Raw genomic sequence first — 24153 nt, forward strand, 5'->3', positions numbered from 1 at the left:
AATAGATATATTCAAATGAAATGCATAGAGCTTCATTTGAGGAGTTGGAAGATATTTATTGTGCAATTTCATTTCAAAATCATCTAATGATTTGTTTTCCATTGATTAGGAATATATCTCTCTCTTTTTTTCGAATGAAGAATATCTCAATTTTGTATCAATTAGTCCTGAAAATAAGAGAAAAAAAGTGCAGATTACTGTGTGTAATATTTAAAATGTGACTTAGCTAGTGCACTGGCCTAATTGGAAACTATAATGACGAATAAAAGCCTACTATTCGAACATCGTAATATCCATAAGGCACGACGTACCGATAATGTTAAAAAAAAACTCTAGTTACTAAAAATTAGAATTTAAAGAATGAGACTTGTCTCATGGTAAAAATTTACAAAATCTAGTTCACTTGCTCTTGGAATATATACCGTATATATGCACTCAGATGCACTCTCCAACTTAGAATGGCCGGCTACGTACATGCATGCCAGTTATGCAAATCTTCCTATTAAACCCTAGAGCACATTACATTATATATATAATGCCCTTCTTTAAAGCTCTAACATCACTGATGCTGGCTGGATTCTCTACAAATCATACCAACAAAAACCCCAATCCAGATATGAGTACTCAATGTGATGATCAGATGGCTAATTCGAAGCTCTTCCTCCTCTTCTTCTTCCAAACCCCAGCCCTTCTATCTCTACGCCTTAATATTTTCTCTATTGCTACTGCTCCTCGTTTCATCTTCCGAACTGAACGTTATCAATTCCGACATGTTAAACTTCGTCACCGTTCAACACCAGCAGCAGCAACCGGTCAAGAATCAAACCAATAACACCGTCCACATGATCAATGATATCGCCAAGAAATTGGGTAGAGGGAAGATGAGGTTTGGTTTGGTCAATGTAGACCGCGACTATACTCAACTATTGCATGGATTAGAAGATGTAGAACCAATTCGGGTGAATTTCGATCGAGTTTCTGCTGATCGGAAGTGGGATGATTTCTTCCGGGAGTGGATTGACGAAGACGAGACATGGGGACGGCCAAAGTGCCCTGAAATCCCCATGCCGAAGTTCCAGGACTACGAGAACATTGATGTGATACTGGCCAAGATTCCATGTGGGACTATTAGGGGTGGTGAGAATGAAGGGGTTAGAGATGTGTTTAGGTTACAAGTGAACTTGGTGGTGGCCAGTGGCGGATCCAAGATATAGATGTCGTCTAAATTTTTTTTCTTGTCAATATTGTTTTCTAGTGTAAAACTTGATCAAGTAGCCTAAAGTGTTCAAACTTAAGTAATAACCCAATTTAATTAAAGGAAATGATAAGAAGACTGTTTAAGAAAGAAAAAAAACAAAATTTAAATTTAAATAAGACTTGTACTAAAAAACAAAAAATTATTGTGAGGAAAAAAAAAGACATAATAAAAGAAAATGTAAGAAGAAGACATAATAAAAGAATGAGACTGAAATTTACTTGTGTAAACCACACTCCAATTTGTACTTCAAAGTTTTTGTATCCATAACTACCCCTCTCACCCATCCATTCATCTCTTCTTCCTCTCCTCCTCAGACGAAACCTCTGTAAATCTGATTCAAAATCTATATGGCACATTTTTGGATCAATCATATTTGGAGATAAATAATGGGTGGCCCGACTGGCCAAGAGAGAGAGAAACAACAAAGTTTCCTTGAACAACCTATGTTTTTGCCTTCTCTTCTTCAATTTATTTTTCTTCTTTCAATATCAGATTCAAGTGGACTTTTCAATTCATTGGTTCTTGGGTTTCTTAATTATAAATTGTTGGAGGTGAGTTAATCGTCGAAAATCTCAGGCCTCCGCTTCCCAAACGTTATACTTAACAACATATCTTCAAGAGTTAAAATCATAACCATCCAACACAGACTCAATTGTGTATCATATTAAAGCCCATTAATCTTAGATCCATCTACTTAAGATGCAACAAAGGGAATGAGACAGTTTAGTGGAGGGGAAGAGAAAAGCAATGAGAAAAAAACTGGAAAAGAGAGAAGGAAGGAAGATGTGAAAGTTGAGGGAAAATTGAGAATTTTAACAGCTAAGGAGTGTGGAAGGAAAAAAAGGGGGGGGGGATGCCGGTACTCGACCTCTTGCACTGGTAGAATTAAAAAATATGACTTAACCAACTCAACTAACAAACAATTTATGAAATATATCTCATATAAATGATATATAACTTTGCAAATTTTCGTCAGGGTTTGAGCCCATATAGCCTTCAACATGTATCCGGCCACTGGTGGTGGCTAACATGGTGGCAAGGCTAGGGTGGAGGGACCCTGATTTTGGTGGTTCTCATCGGACTGTATACGTTGTGTTCATCGGGTTGTGCGGACCCATGGTGGAGATTTCAGATGTGATGACCTACTAATGCGTCAAGAGAATTTTAGGGTGTATAAGCCTGACATTGGAAGGCTGAAGCAAAAGGTGTTAATGCCTTTCGGGGCATGCGAACTTGCCACTGGTTATGCACGAGCAGGTAATTTTCCTTACGTAATTACAAGATCTTCGATTTCTACTTTTTCACTGTATTTGACTTTTAAAAAATCTGGATAGGTAGTAATATGAACTTTGAACTTATTATATGAAGCTATACGTTATACGTTTGAAATAATATACTATATCACTAGTTCAATTAATTGATTGATATCAATCGGACGATTAGCATTCCCTCAAATTTATGCTATGATTTTGAATTGGAAGATTGTTGGTCATTTCATTCTTTCCGTTTCTGGTTGAGTAATTGGTATGGACACTCATTTTCACATTTTGCAAATGACTATCAAGTTCTTCAATATCAATATTAATGGTTCATATTCACTGTTACACCTCAAGAATTTAACCCACTGAACTACACACATTTTAACGATGAACTTGATTATTGATTCTACTGGTAAAGATGTTTGGAGAGTAAGAATGGACAAACGCCAACCGAGACACGCCTATGTAACAATCTTACACTCGTCTGAAGCATATGTTTGTGGTGCAATTGCTTTGGCTCAAAGCATCAGGCAAACCAACTCCGCCAAAGACCTAGTCCTCCTCGCCGATGATTCCATCACTCCCAAATCTATCGCCGGTTTACAAGCTGCCGGATGGGATGTCAGACGAATCCAACGAATACGAAGCGTCTTTTCCAGAAAGGGTTCATACAATGAGTGGAACTACAGCAAACTACGTGTGTGGCAATTAACTGAATACTCCAAAGTCATTTTCATCGATGCAGATCTTCTAGTCCTAGGGAACATGGACATGCTGTTCACATACCCACAGTTATATGCCGTGTTAAACCACGAACACATATTCGACTCCGGCTTGATGGTTGTAGAGCCATCTAATTGCATGTTCGAATACCTAATGCGGGAAAGCTTCAAAATCAAGCCTTACAATGGTGGTGATCAAGGTTTCCTCAATGAAATCTTTACGTGGTGGCATAGACTACCTCAATGAAATCTTTACGTGATGCCTTGTTGTCATAGTACAACTGTATAGCACACTTAGGCTTAACACATAAATCTTGTAATAAGTTCCGAAGCCATAACAGCTCGCACACTCCTTGAGCCATACCTCTGTATTCTGCTTCAGCACTAGATCGAGCTACCACTTTTTATTTCTTACTCCTCCACGTAACAAGATTACCCCCAACAAAGGTAAAGTACTCTGATGTGGACTTCCGATCTGTAATATTTTCAGCCCAGACTGCATCTATGAAGCCACAAACCTCAAGGATATTGTTGTGATTCGAAAACATTACTCCTCTCCCTGGAGCTGACTTCAAGTACCTTAAAATCCTCACAACAGCATCCATGTGATCCATACTGGGATTATGCATGAACTGACTCACTACACTTACTGCATAGGCAACATCTGGTCTGGTATGTGACAAATAAATTAGGCGTCCAACTAGCCTCTGGTAACGAGTTTGGTCAGTGGGCACTTGATCTGGGTACTCTGCTAACCGATGGTTATGCTCAATAGGAGTATCAATTGGAGTGCAATCTAACATACATGTCTCTGTTAGTAGACCAAAGATGTACTTCCTCTGACACAGATAAATACCATCACTTCCCCGGGCTACCTCAATGCCCAAGAAGTACTTGAGTGTACCTAGGTCCTTCATCTCAAACTATGTGGCTAGCTGCTTCTGTAATCTATCCACCTCAATAGTATCATTACCAGTAACTACCATATCGTCAACATATATAATTAAGGCTGTTACCTTCCCTTGTTGGTGTCTGAGAAATAATGTGTGGTCTGAATTACTCTGCTTGTAGCCAATTTTCCTCATGAATTGTAAAAATCTTCCAAACCAAGCACGAGGAGACTGTTTAAGACCATACAAAGACTTTCTCAATCTGCATACAAAGTTATCTGGAGAAGCTGCCACATATCCATGAGGAATATCCATATACACTTCCTCTGTAAGTTCTCCATGAAGGAATGCATTCTTAACATCAAACTGTCTAAGTGGCCAGTTTAAGGTAGCAGCAAAAGAGAGCAATACCCGAATAGTGTTCATCTTTGCAACATGTGCAAATGTCTCATCATAGTCTATGTCATATGTCTGGGTGAACCCTTTTGCTACTAGACGTGCTTTATACCGGCTCACTGACCCATATGGATTATGCTTCACTGTAAACACCCAACGACATCCCACTGCCTTCTTGCCATGTGATGGAGATACAAGCTCTCAAGTATTGTTCTTCTGTAATGCTTGCATCTCTTCCTCCATCGCTTTCCTCCTTTTTATATCTCCAAATGCATCCTGCACTTTGTTAGGTATTGATACAGCAGAAATTTGATTCACAAATGATTCATATGACTTAGACAATCTTTTGGTAGACATAAAATTTGCCACATGATACTTAGCTTTAGCCTGAAGGGTAGGTTCATATTTTTTTGTTGGCTGACCCCGAGTAGACCTATTTGGCAAGACGTATTGTCTACTATTAGCTTCACTAGTATTAGCGCCAATAGAATGACTAACCTCAAATGAGCGATCTTCTGATGGGCAGTTGTGCTGTCAGCTTCCGGTACCTGAATCTCTGGAGTGACTATACCAGAATCATCTGGTGGTGCATGTGTAGCTGACACATCAGTAATCTCAATCGAACCTGTCACCATATTTCCTGGCTGACCTGTCTCCCCCTCTCCATGATACAGCTCTTCAAAATATGAATTCTCCCTCTGAAGAGCAGTACTAGAGGACGTGAAATAGCTCATGTCCTAAAAAAAAGTAACATCCATAGTGACATAATACTTTCCGGTAGGTGGATGATAGCACTTGTACCCTTTCTAATGTTCGTTGTATCCAACAAACACACATTTAACTGCTCAGGCATCCAACTTAGACCTCTGATGTTTTGGAAGATGGACAAAAGCAACACAACCGAAAACACGGGCGGGAAGATTATGAAAAGAGGGTAAGGAAACATGGGATGCAAGCACCTCATATGAAACTTTGCCTTCAAGGACACCTGATGGAAGACGATTAATGAGGTGAGCATAAGTTATGACAATATCACCCCAAAGGTATTTAGGCATATGGGCACTAAAGAGAATACACCGAGCGATATCAAGTAAATGACGATTTTTTCTTTCGGAAATTCCATTCTGCTCAAGTGTGTAAGGACACGTTGTTTGATGAACAATTCCGTGCGCGTTAAAGAACTTCTGAAAGACACGATTCACATATTCCCTCTCATTATCACAACAAAGAATTTTAATTGTAGCATTATATTGTGTTTGGACAGTGGTATATAAGGCTTGAAAAGCCTAAAAAACCTCATTTTTGGTTTTCAGAAGAACAATCCACGAAAGACATGTGCAATCATCAATAAATGACACATAATACCGCATTCCCGACACAGTATACTCTTTGAAGGGTCCCCAAACATCATAATGAATTAATTCAAAAGGAATAGTACTTTTATTAGAAGTACTAGGGGAATAAGTAGATCGATGACTCTTACCCAAACACATGTTTCACAACGAAAAACTGACTTATCCACACCAAGAAACAAAGTAGACATGGATTATTTCATAACACTAAAAGATGGATGCCCCAAGCGACGATGTCATAACCAAACTTCACTTAGCTTATCAGAAGTGGAGAGTAAAGCGATCCGGGACGGTGCCCCTGGTTTCTCCCCTGCATATGTCTGATCCAGATGAAACAACCTGCCCCTTAGATACCCATGACCAATTAACTCACCGATGAGAAGATCCTGAAATATCACATACATGGGAAAAAAATGTCACATAGCACTTAGCTTCAGTGTTCAATTGTGGGACGGATATCAAATGATGAGATAAAGCAGGTACATATAGCACATTGTGAAGCTCTATTGTGGGAGTAATACGAACTGACAATTTCCCTAAAACGGGAAAGGCCTCACCATTAGCATTAGTAACATATGGTATTGGTGGAGGAGATAATATAGTAAAATAAGATTTATCATAAGTCATATGATCGGACGCACCAGAATCAATAATCCATGTATCAAAACCAACAAAGTGAGAAATATGTAAAGCCATACCAATCTTACCACGACCAGCTATTGATGTTGTGGGTGTTGCTCCTCTTGCTGTATGATGATCATGTCCAACCACACCATAGATATCTGGTTCCTAGACCAGTTGAATAGCTGTTTTTGCCTTAGGACGATAATTAGGCCTCTGTGGCCTAAGGTGTGGATACAACTTCCAACAGGTTGCACGAGCATGGTTTGTATCATGGCAATAAGTGCAAGGAGGGCGGGGCTGATTCCCGAAGCCTGGTAGTGGTCCTTGCTTATGAAGTGGAGCGGAAGTTGCTTGCTGAAGGGATGGTGCTGGAGATCTAGCCTGAACAGTAAGGCTAGAAACTTCAACTTGTGTCTTATGAAGACTTTCCTGCTGAGACTCATCCTTACGGATAAATGTGAAAGCTGTGATTAGGCTAGGGGGTTCGCTCTTTCTGAGCAGCTCTCATTTCGCACTGTTATGCTTTGCATCAAGACCTTTCAGGAAATAGTGAACTCGCTCAAGCTCCTTCTCTTTTTAGTACCAAACAATATCCTCCTGATTCTTGATCATGCAAGAACGTTTCACATCAATCTCAGCCCAAATATTCTTCAGTTTGGTGAAATATTGCGTCACCGGTTGCCCATCCTGGTGCATTGCAAAAGTTGTGCACATTAACTCATGAACCTGTATAAAATCAGAGTCATTAGTAAATAGGACTTCCAATGTCTTCCATATTACATGCGCGGTGTCACATTCTGCCACCAGGTCAAGTATCTCTTCATTCATAGCTTTGAAGAAGACAGACATTACAAGACCATCAACATCGTCCCATTTAGTGTAGGCAACAACAGTATCTTCATTGGGAGCCTTAGTTACTTCGGTTACATGCCCTATCTTGTGCATTCCTCGGAGATGGACTGTCATAATTCTCTTACATTTACGGAAATTGGCCCCATTGAGTTTGGCTCCCCCAAAAGAACCACTTTCAGAATTCTTGACAGAGACTTCAAATTTCTGAACATCATTGACCTGAGAACTCTCTTCTTCGTCTCCATAACCCATTATAAATCAAATCAAATCACAAATCAGCAATAATGCAGCGGAAACAAAAAAAACTGATAGTAACCTGCCGCGGGTGCACAAGCACTATCGGTGAAAATGCACTGACAAGGCAGCAGAAAAAAGGGCCGGGCCATGTCTCGGGTCGGGTTGCGGGTCGTTTCTCCGAGTTAATAAAATCCCTTCTTCTCTTCCTTCACTTCTTCAACCTTCTCGAGAGGCTTTTGACACTTATTCATAGCTCATTCTCCTTTCTTCTGTTTAGAAATGGCTCATGTTAACATTTGCAAGGCTGTGTTTTTGATGGTGTTGGCCGTGGTGCTCGTCTTAGTCATAGCAGAGGATGCTACACTTGCTCCAGCACCCTCGCCGGTCTTAGGAGCTGGAGTTTCGTCGACAGTTTCAGGGGCATTTGTTTGCTCCTCGTTGTTGCTCTCTCTCCTTGCTCTGATTTGGCAGTAGAGAAACTCGACTTTGAGGCCACTATGGGTTCACACAACCGGAGGCCGAAGGGCCGATTGAGGGCCGAGGTCGGATCACCGGTGTTGAAGATCGATGACGATCTGGGTCGCCGCTGCTGCTGCATCGGCGAGGAGGCGACGACGGGGAACGACGTCGGAGATCGAACCGAGCGGGAGCAGCACGTCGTCGTCGAGTTAGCAGGGCGTCGGTCGGAGCAGGGCGTCGCCGATCTGATCGACTGGACGCAGCGTCGGGGCAGTGGCACGGGCACGCCGATCCGGGTGATTGGAAGCGGCGTCGGAGCTGGCGACCAGGAGCAGACGACGTCGGAGAGCAGAGGCGACGGCGGAGGGCAAGTGCAACTGGAGCTACGGCTGGGTGATGCAGGTGTGGCAAAAAACACATACGCCCAACGGGAGGAAAAAAACGGTGGAGCAAGTTTGCAACCAACCAAGTAAGTATGCTGTGATACCAAGTTGAATATTGAGATTTATATTGATATTGAGTGTTTGATACAAAGCTAAAACTAGCTATTTATAGGAAATGAGCATGTATAATTGCATTGATGTAATACTATGTCTAATGATGCATCCTAGCTGTTCTACCACCATGAGTAACATGGTTCACATAGCTCACAAAGCTGTCTCTCCATCTGTTCCTCACGCTAACAACTTAGTGTATGTTAAATTAATAGTTAGCTTTTTAAGTGTGCAAATGTAGAAGATGATTATATATGTCCTCGGATGTCGTCTATGGCGACATATCTTATAAAATCATACTATGTTTTCAGCATTTTACTCGGTTGAGCGTTAGGTCGATCATCTCCAATGGTGGGTTCAGAGTCTTGAATGTAAACCTTTGTAGCATCTCCTTGACATTTTGGTAGCTAGGCTATATTCATTTACCCTTTATATTTCAAAGAGAAATACTCTAACCCTATTTCAACAACCCAAATATATATATTGACATATATTGATCGCAACTTTTATCCATTTGAAAATGTACACGACATTGAGTGTGGGAGGCTCAATGATTTCTTCCTGACTTCCAACCAAAGCAAAGTTATCCCCTTTTACTTTCTATAATAACACACCACTCTCTTCAGTAAGCACACAAAAACTCAAGAAGCGTCAATCAAAGTAGAAGCCTGGTGCAGTTGATGATGAGAGCCTCAACCACAGCCTTAATTTTTGCCTTGTTGGTCATGATTTTTGTTACATCCTCTTTCGATCAATTCGTCGCCAGCAGCAGCCATGGAAGCAGGTTCTGTAGGGGATGAAGAAAGTCGAGCGACGATGAAAGAAGTGCATGGGAATACATGGCATGGGAAGAAGACATGGATGAATCACGGGGGCTTTCGTAGTCCCCGGAAACACCTTGTCAAGTACCCAACAGAGGTTCCATTTCAAGCTCAAGAGTTGTCTGTCTAGCTAGCTAGTTCTTATATGGCTTTACTTATTCATGATGTTCTTGTTGCTGTGCGTCTTTTTATGTATTTCAACCTTTTATCATCACAAAACTTGCTCAAACTAATGTATTCAAAGGGTTGCCGAGATCTATCTCAGATTAAATGGCTAGCTAACCATGAAGTATAAATATGAAACCGAATCTGAATGCAAATCGCTTCTTAACTTACCAATAGTCTACAAAAATAGTTCCTCTGCCAGAATTTGCATCTTTGTTCTTAGTTACTTGAGAGAGACGAGAAGTAAAGAAGAGAGACAAAGTAAAGATTGTGGAGAACAATGAAACAGGTCGAACGAAGTAGGGATGGGGAAACAAGACTGGAATAATGTGATCCACAAAGTTGCCTGCTAAACACTCGTGTATGTTTATTTGGAGTAACTAACACGAATTCACAAATAAAGTGTGGTAGCTGGTTCTGCTAAGTTTTTCATTTTCCATTCATTAATGACAGCTAAAGCTCTTGCAAGCCGTGGAGTTGTTCTTGCCCCGTATTTCAGTGACGCCGAGGCTTATATAACCTTGGACTTGACAGACCTGTTATCATCTCTTCCCATCTCAGGACTAGAAAGCTTTGTCACTATAATCCGGCCAGTGAAGATCCTTACTAAAACGACAAACACAACACCATCCAGATGCACAGATGAAGGTCTAGTTAAAATTTGTGTGAATAGATAAGAAAGTAGGGGGGCCTTTAGAACTTCCCAATGCAATATGTACTCATAAATAAACAATCACTTGAAGCATCAATTCTCTCTAATTTCCTTGAGCCTGTGATTTTAGATAGACCAGAGATACATATTTTAGTGTTCAAATTCCATGCCATTGCTTTTTAGGTAGGCAAAAATGATTGGGAAGAAAATTGTATGATAAAAGGGATTAAAAGCTGCCTAAGAAACAAATGAAAAAAAAAACCACAAATGCAATTCTGTACTGTGCTCCCAAAAGGGTACAACAATAAACCAGTACTTGTATGAGCCTGACCAAGATTTAAGTATTTTTAGGGTGACTACGGTCTGAGTCTTGGCGGAAATCAAGCCAAGGCAAAGATGTATAAACAAAGCAGAACCTAATGACTGATAAAAGCAAGAGTTGGAATTCTGAGAACTGTTCACTTGTAACTTACATATATTCTTGTGTAACTGTGACACTGATACATCTAAGAATGCATTATATTCGGTATACCCATTTATGGATAAGAAAATATAAAATACAAAAAGAGGGGCGTACACAGAGTATGAGCAATTGAAATTGTACAGAAACACATGGTCATCAATACCAAATAGGAAACAATGTACCAGGTTTTAGATCCCAGAGGCGGCATTACATTCTTCTAGTAAGTTCAGAATGTTATGTTCAGGGGCACTAAGAGATGGTAAAATCATGCGATTTGGCCGTGTATTTCTTGGTTTTGGCACAGCAGCTTCAGGTTCAAGAGACTCGCCTTCCATCATTACTGGCAAGTCACCTCTCCTTGGCACAGTTGCTGATACTCTCTCCTTCCAAATTCTTCCATCCTAAAGGTCAAAAAAGCTTTATTTAAGGACTATTCATACATTATCTATGTATGGTTCACAATGAATACTAAATCATGCCGAACATTCTGCCAGTCAGGTTCATTGTGGATGTGAAAAGAATCATCTTTCACACAGAACCATGATAGTGCTTAAAAACAATTACAGCAAGAACAGCATGGTGAAAGCGTCATAATAACATTTGGACACAATTGTCATTTTAATGACAATATACAAGCAGGATTCTGCTACAAAACTCCACAAGGAAACAGGACCAATGACTTTGCAACCTTAATTGGATGAAAGCTATCTATTCTAGTATTCTTGAACACCAAATTTGTCATAAGGCACTTCATTGTCTTAAAATATATTGGAAGCTAGGGACAGACCTTAAGTAGCCAACATTAAGAATTGATCACAATAAAAATTGATATTACAAACCACTTTCAGTGGCAACCATACCTTAAATATAATTGCACTACAACTATGCACTGACATCTGGGACCTATAATGGACTCGTGTACTTTAACCATCACCCATTCACAATGAATCATAACAACAGTTGATATTACAAAGAGTGTTCAGTAGCAATCATTTTTTAAAATCAGATCACACTGCAGTTATATACTGACATCTAAGAAATCTTAAACTGGACTCCAGTACTTAAAACTAAACACATATGTTCCAGTTTGCTATGATCCCATACTCTGTCAAGCCCCATAATGGCATAACCGTATGTTCATGGATTCTTCATGGACCAAAAAAGGTTTTGATGCCCACTTTTCTAATTGTAATTCGAAAAATGAAGGTTTATCTTCCATATACAAGAAACAGTATCACATATTCTCTCAAGCCACATACTGTCTTAAACATGATAACTGATGGTACATTGGATTAGAAATTGTCAGCATCTTAACCCACAAACCAACAAACCATCAAGCTAATACTGACAAGAAATTTGAATGCTCACACAACCATTCACTCAGCACTGAATAAATGCATTCAGTACGTGCAGTTGAAATGATAGAGGAAAACTTAAAACATTTTCTACCATACGTCATCCAAATTAATATATAATTCCATATTGCAGAGTAGGCTATATTCTTTAGGGAAACTCAGATTTATCTTACATTGAGAATGGAAGGCTCAGGTAGCGGGCACTGAATCGGTCTATCATTGTCAAGAGGCTCCATTGGATGTTCAACTGGCTTAAACTCCACTGCTACTTCAATCCCATGAGATACAGTGGCCGCAGCAGTTGCTGCACCTGTAGCCTCCGAATTAGGGGGCAGCACTTCCCTCTCATCCTGCATAGCAATTTACATCGAATCATGAATTTTTGCATCCAACACATAATTGACTTGTGAAATTTAGCAGAAGAAGAAGGGCAGACTTAAACTGAAGCCAAAAACATTTATAACTGTTCAGGAATTCAATGGAACAAGACGCTTATAAATCAAAAGGTGATTTGGTTTCGAGCAACCAAACAGAAGAAGAAAGAAGATACCAAAAAGCAAACTGATCATCAAGTAACTCCATGACATTTTTCCAGTAAAAAACTCAAACTTGGTTCTGTGAAATTGCAAAACCAATCGCAAGACTACCAAATTGAAACTTTTAAGCTGACAACCAAAGCTCTTACCTCAAAAGTCCAGGATTAGCTAGGCAGGGTAAGATCCAATAACACACAGAAAAAGATGTCAAATTCAAAGAAGTGGTCTTTCAAGTTTCATCTTTCCAAAACCAAAGCCATAAGAAAGGTCAGATCCTGAGAGAAGTTCCACAACGGAAGACCAAAACAAAGCTCCCAATCACAAATTCTAAAACTCTTTTTTTTTTAAGTCAACCCCAGTGAAACAAAGAAGCAATCTTAACGCAAACTTTAAAGAACAAGCTAGAACAGACTTAGAGAAACAGGAGGGTGTTCTTACAATGGCACTCTGGGTGCGTCGATGACTGGCTTTGTTGACAGAGAACCTTGAGAAAATACCCACCATGGCTTTTACGCTTTATTCACAGAAACAAGGCGGTCCGATCTTGATTCTGGTTAAGTCCAACGAACCACTTTCTCTGTTGAATACATATGAATATATATACTTGCACAGAAACCCAGATTGTGTACCTTATGTTTGTTGCTTTTTTCTGGGCCCTGTTGATGTGTTTAGAGAGAGAGAGAGAGAGAGAGGGGTGGGGGAAGATGATAAGGTTGCTTGGCGCGTAATGGGTTTTGTCGGCTTTTCCTAAAATGAAATATGCTTTGGAGTCAGTAGAGGAAAAGCTGTGAATTTGAAGAAATGGACTGTTGGGGCAAAAACAATAAAAGAATGGAATTGACGAGCGACTGTTCGGAGGATTCTTCATTTGGTAACTTGACTCCCCATGCACTCGCACTTTAAAGAAATTTGGGTGTCGATGCATTAATATAGAGATAGCTTACTTTAAGACTGCTATGGTATGGTTTTCTTCCATGAAAGAAAACAAAGTTACACCCTAAAACTACGAATAAAATCAAATTATATTAAAAGGAGTAACATTTTGTGCAACATGAGGCAATGTATTCAACCAACTATCTATGTTAATATGGTGTCCATAATTTATCAACGAGTCCACAACGAAATTAGTCTGCCTCCAAACGTGCTTAAAAGAAATGGAGGTGAACTATTGTGCCAGAATACAGATATCGTGAATCAAATGGTTAAGGTAAGGTAGTATCATCGGTGAGAAGTTACACTTGGTCTAAAGTAACTAAAGTTAAAATAAACTTCATCATGCATGGTCCATGAAGTTACTCCATAATTATCATGCATGCCCTCCCAAAACTCATGCACCTAAGGACGAGAGAGCAACTCCACAGCGTTGGATGGTTCCACCAAGAGGCCGACTGAAAGTTAATTGTGATGATGGCTTCCACATGGATTCTGCAAAGGGTGGTATAGAAGTGTTGGTGAGGAATGACAAGGGTGATTTTATTGCCACTACTAGCTCCAATTTCCTTCCTCATGTGGGCTCGGCGCTGCAAACTGAGGCTTGCCGGAATGGTCTAACAATGGATGTACAACAAGGTTGGGTTAAATTGAGTTGTAGAGTGACTCCTCGATTGTTGTCCAAGCTTTGAACAAAATTCGTGTAATTCGTTTGCTCCTCATCCCACATCGGAATTCGTGTATGTTGTTGCGATATGCTCCAATTCTCATTAAAAAAATTGGACTACGGTCCAAAGCCTACTGCGGACACTTAGGGTGCAAAATTTGATGAACCAAAAGTCAGACCCGTTATGCTTGAGAAATCCTAGGGGTGGCACTTAAGACCGAAAAACCGAAAACCGAACCGAAAAAAACCGAACCGAACACAAGAAAAACTGAACCGAACCGAATTAATCGGTTTGGTTTCAGTTTGGGCACATAAGAAACCGAACCGAACCGAAAAACCGAATTATTTATAAAATAACGTCGTTTTACGTTTATCTTACCGAATATTTGTTTTGATTAATGTGATTTTAGGTTTATATTATATATAATTATATGTTTCTCTTTTGTAGTGTTATATATGTATATATAATCATCTATGTTTATATGTATGCCCATATATGTATGTTTCAAATAAGTTTGCTAAAACAAACACATATATATACAAACGGATGTGTAATTACTAAATCCGCCTCAATATGAAGCAACTATATGAAGGAAACTTCTCGAGATCGATCGACACCAGTCGATATGATTGATGTGTATATATAGTCACCTTGTAAAAATTTCATCCAATTCGGACCTCGTTTAACCGTCAGAATTTCCGGTAAACCGAAAACAATACTAATATCTCATAAGGGAAGACACATTACCAAAATACGAATGAGAAAAGTTGTTTATATATTTGAAATCACATAATTTTTGTCATCGATCGTGTGTGGTTGAAACAAGGAAACTCATTAGGCAAAGCCCCGGTCAATGGGGGTTTTATTATGTGAAAATGCATGTTTTTTGGTTGACCGTTGGTATGGACGGTCAAACCATGTTCAAAACGGACGAAATTTTTACGGGTTCCCTAAATATATATACCGATCACATCTACTAGTGTCGATCAACCATATTTCAAACTGAAGTTGTCGATCGCCGAAGTGTCCACTAATGTATCATAACTTTTATATTAGGGTTATAATAAAACTATCACATTATGAAGTGACTATATGAAGGAAACTTATCGGAATTGATCGACACCATCCGATGTGATCAGTATATATATTTAGTGACCATTTTAAAATTTCATCTAATTCAGACCTCTTTTGACCGTCAGAATTTCCGGTAAACCAAAAACAACACTAATATACCCTAAGGGAGGACCAATTACCAAGATGCGAATGAGAAAAGTTGTTTACATATTTGAAGTCACATAATTTTTGTCATCGATCGTGCGTGGTCGAAACAAGGAAACTCATTTGGCAAAGTCTCGGTCAATGGGGGTTTTATTATGTGAAAACGCATATTTTTGGTTGACCGTTGGTACGGACGGTCAAACCATGTTCAAAACGGACGAAATTTTTACGGGTTCCCTAAATATATATACCGATCACATTTACTGGTGTCGATCGACCATATTTCAAACTGGAGTTGTCGATCGCCGAAGTGTCCACTAATGTATCATAACCTTTTTATATTAGGGTTATAATAAAACTATCACATTATGAAGCGACTATATGAAGAAAACTTATCGGAATTGATCGACACCATCCGATGTGATCAGTATATATATTTAGTGACCATTTTAAAATTTTATCCAATTCGGATCTCGTTTGACCGTCGGAATTTCCGGTAAACCAAAAACAACACTAATATACCCTAAGGGAGGACCCATTACCAAGATGCAAATGAGAAAAGTTGTTTACATATTTGAAATCACATAATTTTTGTTATCGATCGTGCGTGGTCGAAACAAGGAAACTCATTTGGCAAAGCCCCGGTCAATGGGGTTTTATTATGTGAAAACGCATCTTTTTTGGTTAATCGTTAGTATGGACGGTCAAACGATGTTCAAAATGGATGAAATTTTTAATGGTCCCTAAATATATATGTTGATCACATCTATTAGTGTCGATCGACAATATTTTGAAACTAGATTTGTTTAAAAATAAAAAAAAATTCAAAAAAAAAACCGAAAAAACCGAACCGAACCGAATCGTTCGGTTCGGTTTTCAGTTTACCCTATTGAAAAACCGTGAACCGAACTGAACCGAAGTTTAATTTCATTTTGGTTTATGGTTTGACCCCAAAACCAAACCGTTTAAACCGAATGCCACCCCTAAGAAATCCCCATATAGCTAAGGGAAATAACTAGATAGAGACTCGTTTTGATATTATGTTACACAACGACAATCGTGGCCCTAGATCACCAATGTATTGATATTGTCCAAATTTAACCATCTTTAAAAGTGTATTTTGAAGGAGGAGAAAAAGAGAGGAAATAACTGCTTGAGAGTTCCATAAATACTGTTTACTTAATTAAAAAACTGATGAGAATAAGTTTCGGTGCCGTGTAAATAATGAAAAATAATAATGGAGATATATGTAAAAAATGATTGCCACGTGCAATGTTGCACGTGTGAAAACAATGGCCAAAAGTTCTATAAAAGTTGGAAGCAAAAAGTGCCGCTTTCCCCTTTCAAACTCTGGGAGCGAGTTGATGGACAACGACGAGGGTTTAGACGATTGGGAATCGGAATTCATCGATGAGCTCATCCAAGTTGAAGAGCGCCTCGTCTCCCAATCTCAGCCTCCTCCGCCGCCGCCGTCTCCGATGATTACCTACTCGCCTCCGCGCCACCTCTCCCAGCTCTCCAACGCCGTCTCCTCCTCCTCCGCGCTGCCGCCGCGCGTTCGGAGCTCTGAAACTGGGCGACTGAAGGTATTGAGGGATTACATCTCCTCTTTCTCATTAGGGATTTCGTTTCGGTAATTGATTAGATTTGAGTAATGTATTGGTTCTTGTGATGTCTTTTGGTTTCAACAGATGGCTGCTTCTTCTTCGGCAGTGCCTCGCTTTGGACCCTCTAGTTGTGATAAGGACCGCCAAATTGGGCGCTTGAAGGTTAGGGACATATTGCATTACTGTAATTGAATATGTATCTGTATGTGTATTCATACATGAAAAGTAGAAGTATATTGGTGACACAGCGTCGGGATTTATCGGCATTAGGATTGGTTAACCAGAAATTTTTCGGTTAATTAGGAGATGCAGCAATTCTTGTGGAGGAGTCATTCTTCTCCTAGGGATTTTGGTTGTTGAAAATTGTTATGGTATTCTGGTTACTCGTCAGTTTTGGTTTGGATTATATGTTTCGACGGTTACCTGGGTTCAAAGAGCAGTAAGTGTTTGCATTCCAGACATACATTTGTTTTCTTGCATGCCAAAAAACATGATTCCCTGACATTAGATAGTTGCTGACTTAATTCTATTCTTATGGGATGAAATAACATTATTTTTGTTCTCATGTTCTTACTAAGGTCTGATGAATGTTAATTGCAGAACGAGCTTGGTCATGTCTTGAAGCGGCTTTCAGATTATGTACGTTTTTTTTTTTTGGGTTTTCTTTCTCAATCGATGCTGCGTAATGAGATTGCACTTGCTGTTTGTTTTGTATTCATTTTATGGCCTACGAATATTACTTATGGTAGATTTTCCCGTAAGTGAGATTGCACTTGCTGTTTGTTTTGTATTCATTTTATGGCCTACGAATATTACTTATGGTAGATTTTCCCGTAAGTGAAGTTTTTCGTTTAATTCTATCCGTTCTAGTCTTGTTAGTTCCATTATACCTTTGTCTTTATTCGAGTAAGTATATGAGTTTGTTACTGAGCTCTTAACTAATAAATAATGGCAGTACATTTTTGTCCGGGTATGCTTTCATTTATGTCCGGTGTATCTATAAAGCAAATTTGTTTAAAATGGGGATGTTCTGTCCATTTTATCTATTTGCTACATTGCCAGAGTCGTATCTGAAGTTGCATTCGATTTTCTTGTACTGATAATTTACAACTTCTAATAGGATCCCGCTTCTCATTATTGTCTTTGAGATCATTCTTGGCATAACTGTATTCAATACACCTTCTATTACTCGCAGGAACAAGAATGCTCCGAATTAAAGAAGGAAAGAGACAAAAAAGATGAACAGCTTCAGTTTGCACTCTCTAGGAATGAAAAGAACGATGGCGCTGAGAGGAACTCTGATTGTCCAAATATGTAAGTATAAACTTCCTGTCACACGTCGTCAATCTTTTATGCTGCAAATCCAAAGTTTAGCGGTACTGCCCATTGTTTAGAATACTAATGACCATGAGGGGTGCATATATCTTATCTCTAATCATGATCCTATCAGGGAATCTTCTGCACAATTACATGTGGCAAGATGTTCCAATCATCACCCTAGCTCTCGGGATCATATTGGTGAGATGAGTTAGGGATCATTGGCAATCAATTCATTTTCTTGTTGTCATACTTTCTGACATGTTTACTTATTTTATATTCACCTAGGTGTGTCCACCACTAAAGACACAGGTGTTCAAACTAATGTAACCACTCCTTCTTCTCAACCAATACAAAATGATGACCAGCACATTTCTGATAACCTCTCCAAGAAATTGCTTGCTATCTGCGGATCTCCAAATGAACAAGAGTTGGGGAAAAATGTCATTTCCAATTTGCTTATAGCATGCCAAACAGATTTTCATTCTCTTTCTGGGTGCATTGGCATGAATATATCCTCCAAACTGAGAATGGACTCTGCAGGAGATAAAAGCTCTTGTATTGTAGCTTTACAGAATGTGCACGTATCTCGTAACCCAGAAGTTGCAAAAGTATCTCATCTTTATTCAGTCTTGTCCGAGGTACTCTTATATCATGCAATTTCATATAATTTTTTAGGTTGAGAATATCTTGAACCCTAGCTTACAAATCAAGTCCCAAATTATATATATATTTTTGAAAGATCTACTTGATCTTAGATGTGTTAATTGTGGTCTGGATGTGCTATCACAATTTTGGCTTACAATAGTTTCGTAAGGGATAAAGGAGAAGGCTACACGTTTTGATTTATGTGCTGTCATCTCAAAAGTTCAATGCATAAGATTTAAAAAAGTGAAGACATTTTGATTAATAAACGATTGAATATAAAAAAGGTTTAGCCACATGTGTTACTGGCATCATGTCACCTTTTGTAGGAATAATGGATGGATTCAGAAATTAAGTAATCAACCTTGTCACCCATATATGTACTGGGTTTGACTTGGGTTCATGGAGAACTACTGGGTTTGTCATGGGCTCATGGTGAATACATGATTGGTTGTGCCACCCTGTTTTGTTCAAAACCAAATAACTGTATGATGACTAATAGGTACTATTCTCCCTTATTGCGTGAATTTTTGAAATAGTCAACACAAATTCTTTGGTAAAGCTGCTAATGGTGATTGAATTAAGTTTCCTTATATACAACTTAATGAACAGGAGAACAATTCTTTTTGATAGCAAACCATAGCCTCTTAAGAGTATTCAGATGATGTTGAATCCCTTGTTATCTTGTATGAGTTTTGTTTGTCTTTCATTTGAGTGTTGAATTGTAGGTCAATAATGGAATGGTAAAGTTGGATGCTCTGTTTGAACCACTAGTCGACCTCTGCAGTTTTAACAATGTGAGTTAATATGTTAATATTGTGCGACTCCTTGAGATTCACATTTTAATTTTTAAATTGAAACCACTATTGGCATCATCAATATCTTCAAATCTTTAATTGTTGATCCAAAACTTAAGACTGAACTGTTGACAGAAAATTCATGCTTGTAAGCTCTTTTTACCTTCACATATCATTCCTTTGCATCAGAGACTATAAATGTTCCACTTCCAACCACTTGTATCTCACCTTGTTTATATGTTACTTTAGTTTACTATTGTTAGTCTTTCATTTAGTTCTTTCAGTATGATTCTTGCAGTTTTTTGATGAGTTGGTTCATATTTGTATAGGTTGTCATTGTCCAGGCATCTCTACATATACTACATGTGTTTCTTAAGCACATTCTAAGTTTAGAAAGACCAGTAGAAGGAAGGTACATATACTCTGTTTCATGTAAACCTCGTATATACTTTTTGATTATGCTGGAGGTAGAAATGTATCGGTTGTATATGCTATTGATGATTCATCCCTTACTTTTTGGTGTTTAAATGATTCTTTATTAGCATGTACTAAGAGTGAAGGAAGTCCTATGGGAGGGAGTTAAATTTTGGGCCTCATCATGGGCTTCTACTTCTAAGGATTTTGAGGATTATAATCTTTCTTCTATTATTACTAACTGGCAGGCAGTGGTAGCATAAGCCCCTTAGCATTAATAGTTGAGCTTCTTAGAGTCTGGTCCTAGCTCCCCTCATTAGCTTCTTAAAGGGGACTCCTTGTCCACCTCCTTGTATTTTGCTTTTTATTTTAATAAAAAGCTGCTTATTCCAAGAAAAAGCTGTTTATATATGTAAAAAAAAGAAGTAATTTAATAATAGTGGCTTGATCCATATGTGGCGTAATGGTGGGTGGATAAGCCATTGATATAACAGACAGAGATGAACGCTCTAGGGCCTTGGTTGCCTGGATTTGTAGTGATAGGAGAAACAAATATATGGAATGTACATTTTCTGTTGCCTTTTGTAATCTACTCAAATATATTTCCTGATAGAAATTCCATTAGCATGGGATGTCAGAATTACCTTGTCATTTTTTTGTTTGTTTAGAAGTTTTGGCTTCTTTTTTTTTTTTTTTTTTTTTGTGTTTTCGGCTTTTCGCATGCTTATGAACTTTGATTTGATCTTTCCAGTGCACTCTACTCAGGGTCAATGTCATTGTCGAGGGATTCGTAAGGAGTCCGACAGCTTATATGGACTCTCTTCCGTTTGGAATGGATTTTTATGCTGAAACTGAAAGCAAGAGAGGGAATTGGAATAATGGAGTTGCAGATCTGGTTTCTTGCATAGACTGGGGTTTGCTTTTTGAGTTGATCGTACAAACTGCCACAAGGAATACAGAACACTGCATAAGGCTACAAGCAGTCTCCATTATGAATGTCATTGTAATGAAAAGTAATGCCTTTATGGAGAGGGAAAAGTAAGAATAAAAATAGCCTCTTTCTATTAAAATATCTATCTGTTAGACTTTCAGATTGTCTAACTGAAGCTCCATTGGAGACAGGTTTGGCCAGACACTGGTGTTTGAAATGATCGCAAAATTGCTTGCAAAGGAAACTGGTTTTGAGGTGCGAAGACAAGCAGTGCATCTTCTGTATATGCTACTGAATTGTGAGTTTTACATCACTTTTGCTTTAGTTTCTTTTTCCCAATGTAAAATTAAAGCTATAGCCAGACCGTGATAAATACATTTAGACTCCTCGATATCAGTGCAGCTTTCCCGATATAACTATCATAGTTTATAATAATAATAATAATAATAATTATTATTATTATTATTATTATCATCTTTCTTATTATTAGAAATTTATTATAGATATCATGTAGGGAATTTACTATGGGAACTTGTTGCGATTTATCTGTTGTACTTCAGTATTTTACATATACTTTCATGATTTCATCTCACCATTGTGGGACATGATATCTTCATAGTAAATTTCAAAGCAGTTAAAAGCAAGACTCAAGAATAGCCCAACTATGATAGTCAGATTTTAGGCTTTTCTAAATAACTGCAGCTTGCCTTAACTCTCATTTTAACTTGTATGCTAAATTTTAAAACACAGTGAAATTGATGCCTTTAATAATGACCAGATATTGACTTTATCCCATAGCATCCACTCCCTACTGTAGCTTTCGGAAAACATTTGACATATGTCTGGGACTTTTCTTAAATGTCTTCCTTCATCTTAGGTTATGGTACTAATTACATATTGATCTAGTTATGTTTCTATTTGTTGTCACACTATATGCTTGAATGAGAGGGTTCTTGGCATGCCTTTTGTTTTGGAATCTTCCAAATTTTAAACATTACTATTTGCTTATTGTACCGGTGACCCTTTCCTTCTACCACTTGTGTACTTCGGTTCTGTAAAGCCTGAAAGTAGTGATGGGAGTTAACCTGGCAGTCCACTAATCAGCTCTTTGACTTGAACTTCTAGAGTTAGATGCATGCTTTATTGATTATTTCTGTATATGTATTGCCATTTGTGTCTCAAACCCTGAACATTTATTGTTCAATTGAAGGTCCTAAAATACTGGTCAAATTCTGTACCAGTTATGAAGAGAAGGATGCTGGTGCTATGGATGAAGATGCTAGTGCTTTGACTTTTCAAAAGTACCGTATGATATTTCAAGGATTGGCAGACTGTCTAGCTTACCGTGGACACTGTCTAGAGGTATCCTTTCTTCTACAGTAAATAACTTTTTTTCTTTTTCTGCTTAAAGCCGTAGGCATATACTCGCATGTTGTCTGTAAAAAGAACTTGATTTAGAAATGAGTCGGCATAATTTTCTATTGGCGTCACAAGAGTCCAGGTGATGTGACACATAGTTCTGTTAGATAAATGAACTGTCATACTCATTCTAGGTTAAGACTTGAGAGACACATGATTTTATGTGTCTTGTTGGTTCAATAGAGGCCTGCTAGGCCTGTGAACTACATGGTGGAGGTGGTTATGTCCGTTTCCATTTCATAGTATCTCTTACACTACCTTAGTGGAGGAGGGTTTTAAACTTTTGATCCTATCCCTAGAGTTAAATATTTATTTTTAATGATTTGTATTTTCAGATATTGATGGCTTGTATATGCTTGTGCTTTCAGGAGTTGACACTTTGCCGAAATGTTGTTCTTCTATTGGCCTTCCTAGCTTCATCTGGAAAATCTGGCTTTGAAATACTTGCGAGTCACAAGCTGCGTCAAGATGCAAATTTTCTAATTTTAATATTACAAGTTCTGGCAGCACAAGTAGACGAGACAGCAGTTAATACTAAGCAACAACAACAGCTTTATAAAGAAAGGTATTTGATATGCGGGTCTTATTGGCCCTTGTGTGTTCTGATACCGTTATTTATATGCAGGCTAGGAATCACATATTCTGATACTAAGTAACAGATTCATTCCTGTTCATAAGAATCTGATGGAAACACGTCTTTGTTAAATGTTGCTTATATTGTGTGTACTGTCATGTTGTTATGTAGGACATTGCTGATACGGGAGGCTCTGATATTGCTCAACAGATTGGTGTCAAACCCTTCATATTCTGCAACTGTCTTGCATGTATTGTTAACAGATAGCAGAGACATGGCCAGCTTAGCCATTAATGTTGCGAGTAGGTTGTCCTGGAAAGACCAAGTATATGAGAAGTTTGATAGCAGGCCGGAATCTGATATTGGTGACCTAGCTAGAGTCTTTAAGAAAAGGGTGTTCTCATATTTAGGTGATAACATATCCTGAAGCTGTTTTTGCACTTATAGTACACACATTTTTGTAAATTCCTAGGTCTCAACAGTGTACATGTTGCCACCAGAGCTGTGTTGTGCAGTGCAAAACTCTTAGAATGAGCCTTGTAGCCGGAAATTTTGTAATGTGCCGGCGCCAGTTGCTAAGCTGGAAAGTTTTGTCAAGTCTTGGTCATTGTATGATGGAATTGTTGTATTGATCAAATGCTTGGTTACCGTATATATAAAAGAATCAACTTCTACTGCTACTGTATGTTCATGTGAACTATAACTGGGACGTGCACTAGTCTTTTCATTAGGTTATCTGTTACAACTAGGAGCGAGACAGCGGTGAAGCAAGACTCATCAAGTGGGACTATACGCCCCTCTTGCTATGTATTTTATTGTGTTTAATAAACGATGAAGCAAGATTCATCAAGTGGGATTAGAAGCCCCTCTTGCTATGTTTTTTATTGTGTTTAATAAACGAAGCTAGGCTGGGTTCCAAACCCCTTAAATAATAATAATAATAATAATAATAATAATAATATGCTCAAGCATTTCAAACCCTCCAGCTTCAAAGCAAAATATGTCTCCTTCAAATGCCTGGATAGTTCGAGGAATACAAGTGGATCCTCCTTGAACCTATACGTACAATTTTCTCCAGAACTAGCTGCTTCGACAACT

General features: G+C 38.5%; 3 protein-coding genes across 3 annotated transcripts; 2 read left to right on the forward strand and 1 right to left on the reverse strand.

Moving 5' to 3' along the window:
* Positions 1 to 770: 770 nt before the first annotated feature.
* Positions 771 to 3486, forward strand: LOC126795562 (putative UDP-glucuronate:xylan alpha-glucuronosyltransferase 5). The gene is given in 4 exon segments (XM_050522376.1): positions 771 to 1184; positions 2252 to 2381; positions 2384 to 2500; positions 2936 to 3486. Coding segments are annotated over 4 exon segments (1212 nt in total).
* A 7075-nt stretch (positions 3487 to 10561) lies between these two features.
* Positions 10562 to 13194, reverse strand: LOC126794695 (uncharacterized). The gene is made up of 3 exons (XM_050521461.1): positions 12974 to 13194; positions 12173 to 12349; positions 10562 to 11045 (listed from the first exon to the last, which is right to left on the reverse strand). The coding sequence occupies exons 1-3, from the start codon at positions 13037 to 13039 to the stop codon at positions 10833 to 10835; spliced, it is 456 nt and encodes a 151-aa protein (XP_050377418.1). The 5' UTR covers positions 13040 to 13194; the 3' UTR covers positions 10562 to 10832.
* Positions 13195 to 16710: 3516 nt separating this feature from the next.
* Positions 16711 to 23690, forward strand: LOC126794686 (protein SENSITIVE TO UV 2). The gene is made up of 13 exons (XM_050521452.1): positions 16711 to 16937; positions 17043 to 17120; positions 17559 to 17597; positions 18154 to 18272; positions 18409 to 18476; positions 18564 to 18916; positions 19649 to 19717; positions 20047 to 20129; positions 20897 to 21169; positions 21254 to 21360; positions 22273 to 22424; positions 22850 to 23046; positions 23227 to 23690. Exons 1-13 carry the CDS (start codon positions 16716 to 16718, stop codon positions 23480 to 23482), a joined length of 2016 nt encoding a protein of 671 aa, XP_050377409.1. The 5' UTR covers positions 16711 to 16715; the 3' UTR covers positions 23483 to 23690.
* The last annotated feature ends 463 nt before the right edge of the window (positions 23691 to 24153 follow it).

This window comes from Argentina anserina, chromosome 5 (assembly GCF_933775445.1).
Source record: "Argentina anserina chromosome 5, drPotAnse1.1, whole genome shotgun sequence".
Taxonomy (NCBI): domain Eukaryota; kingdom Viridiplantae; phylum Streptophyta; class Magnoliopsida; order Rosales; family Rosaceae; genus Argentina; species Argentina anserina.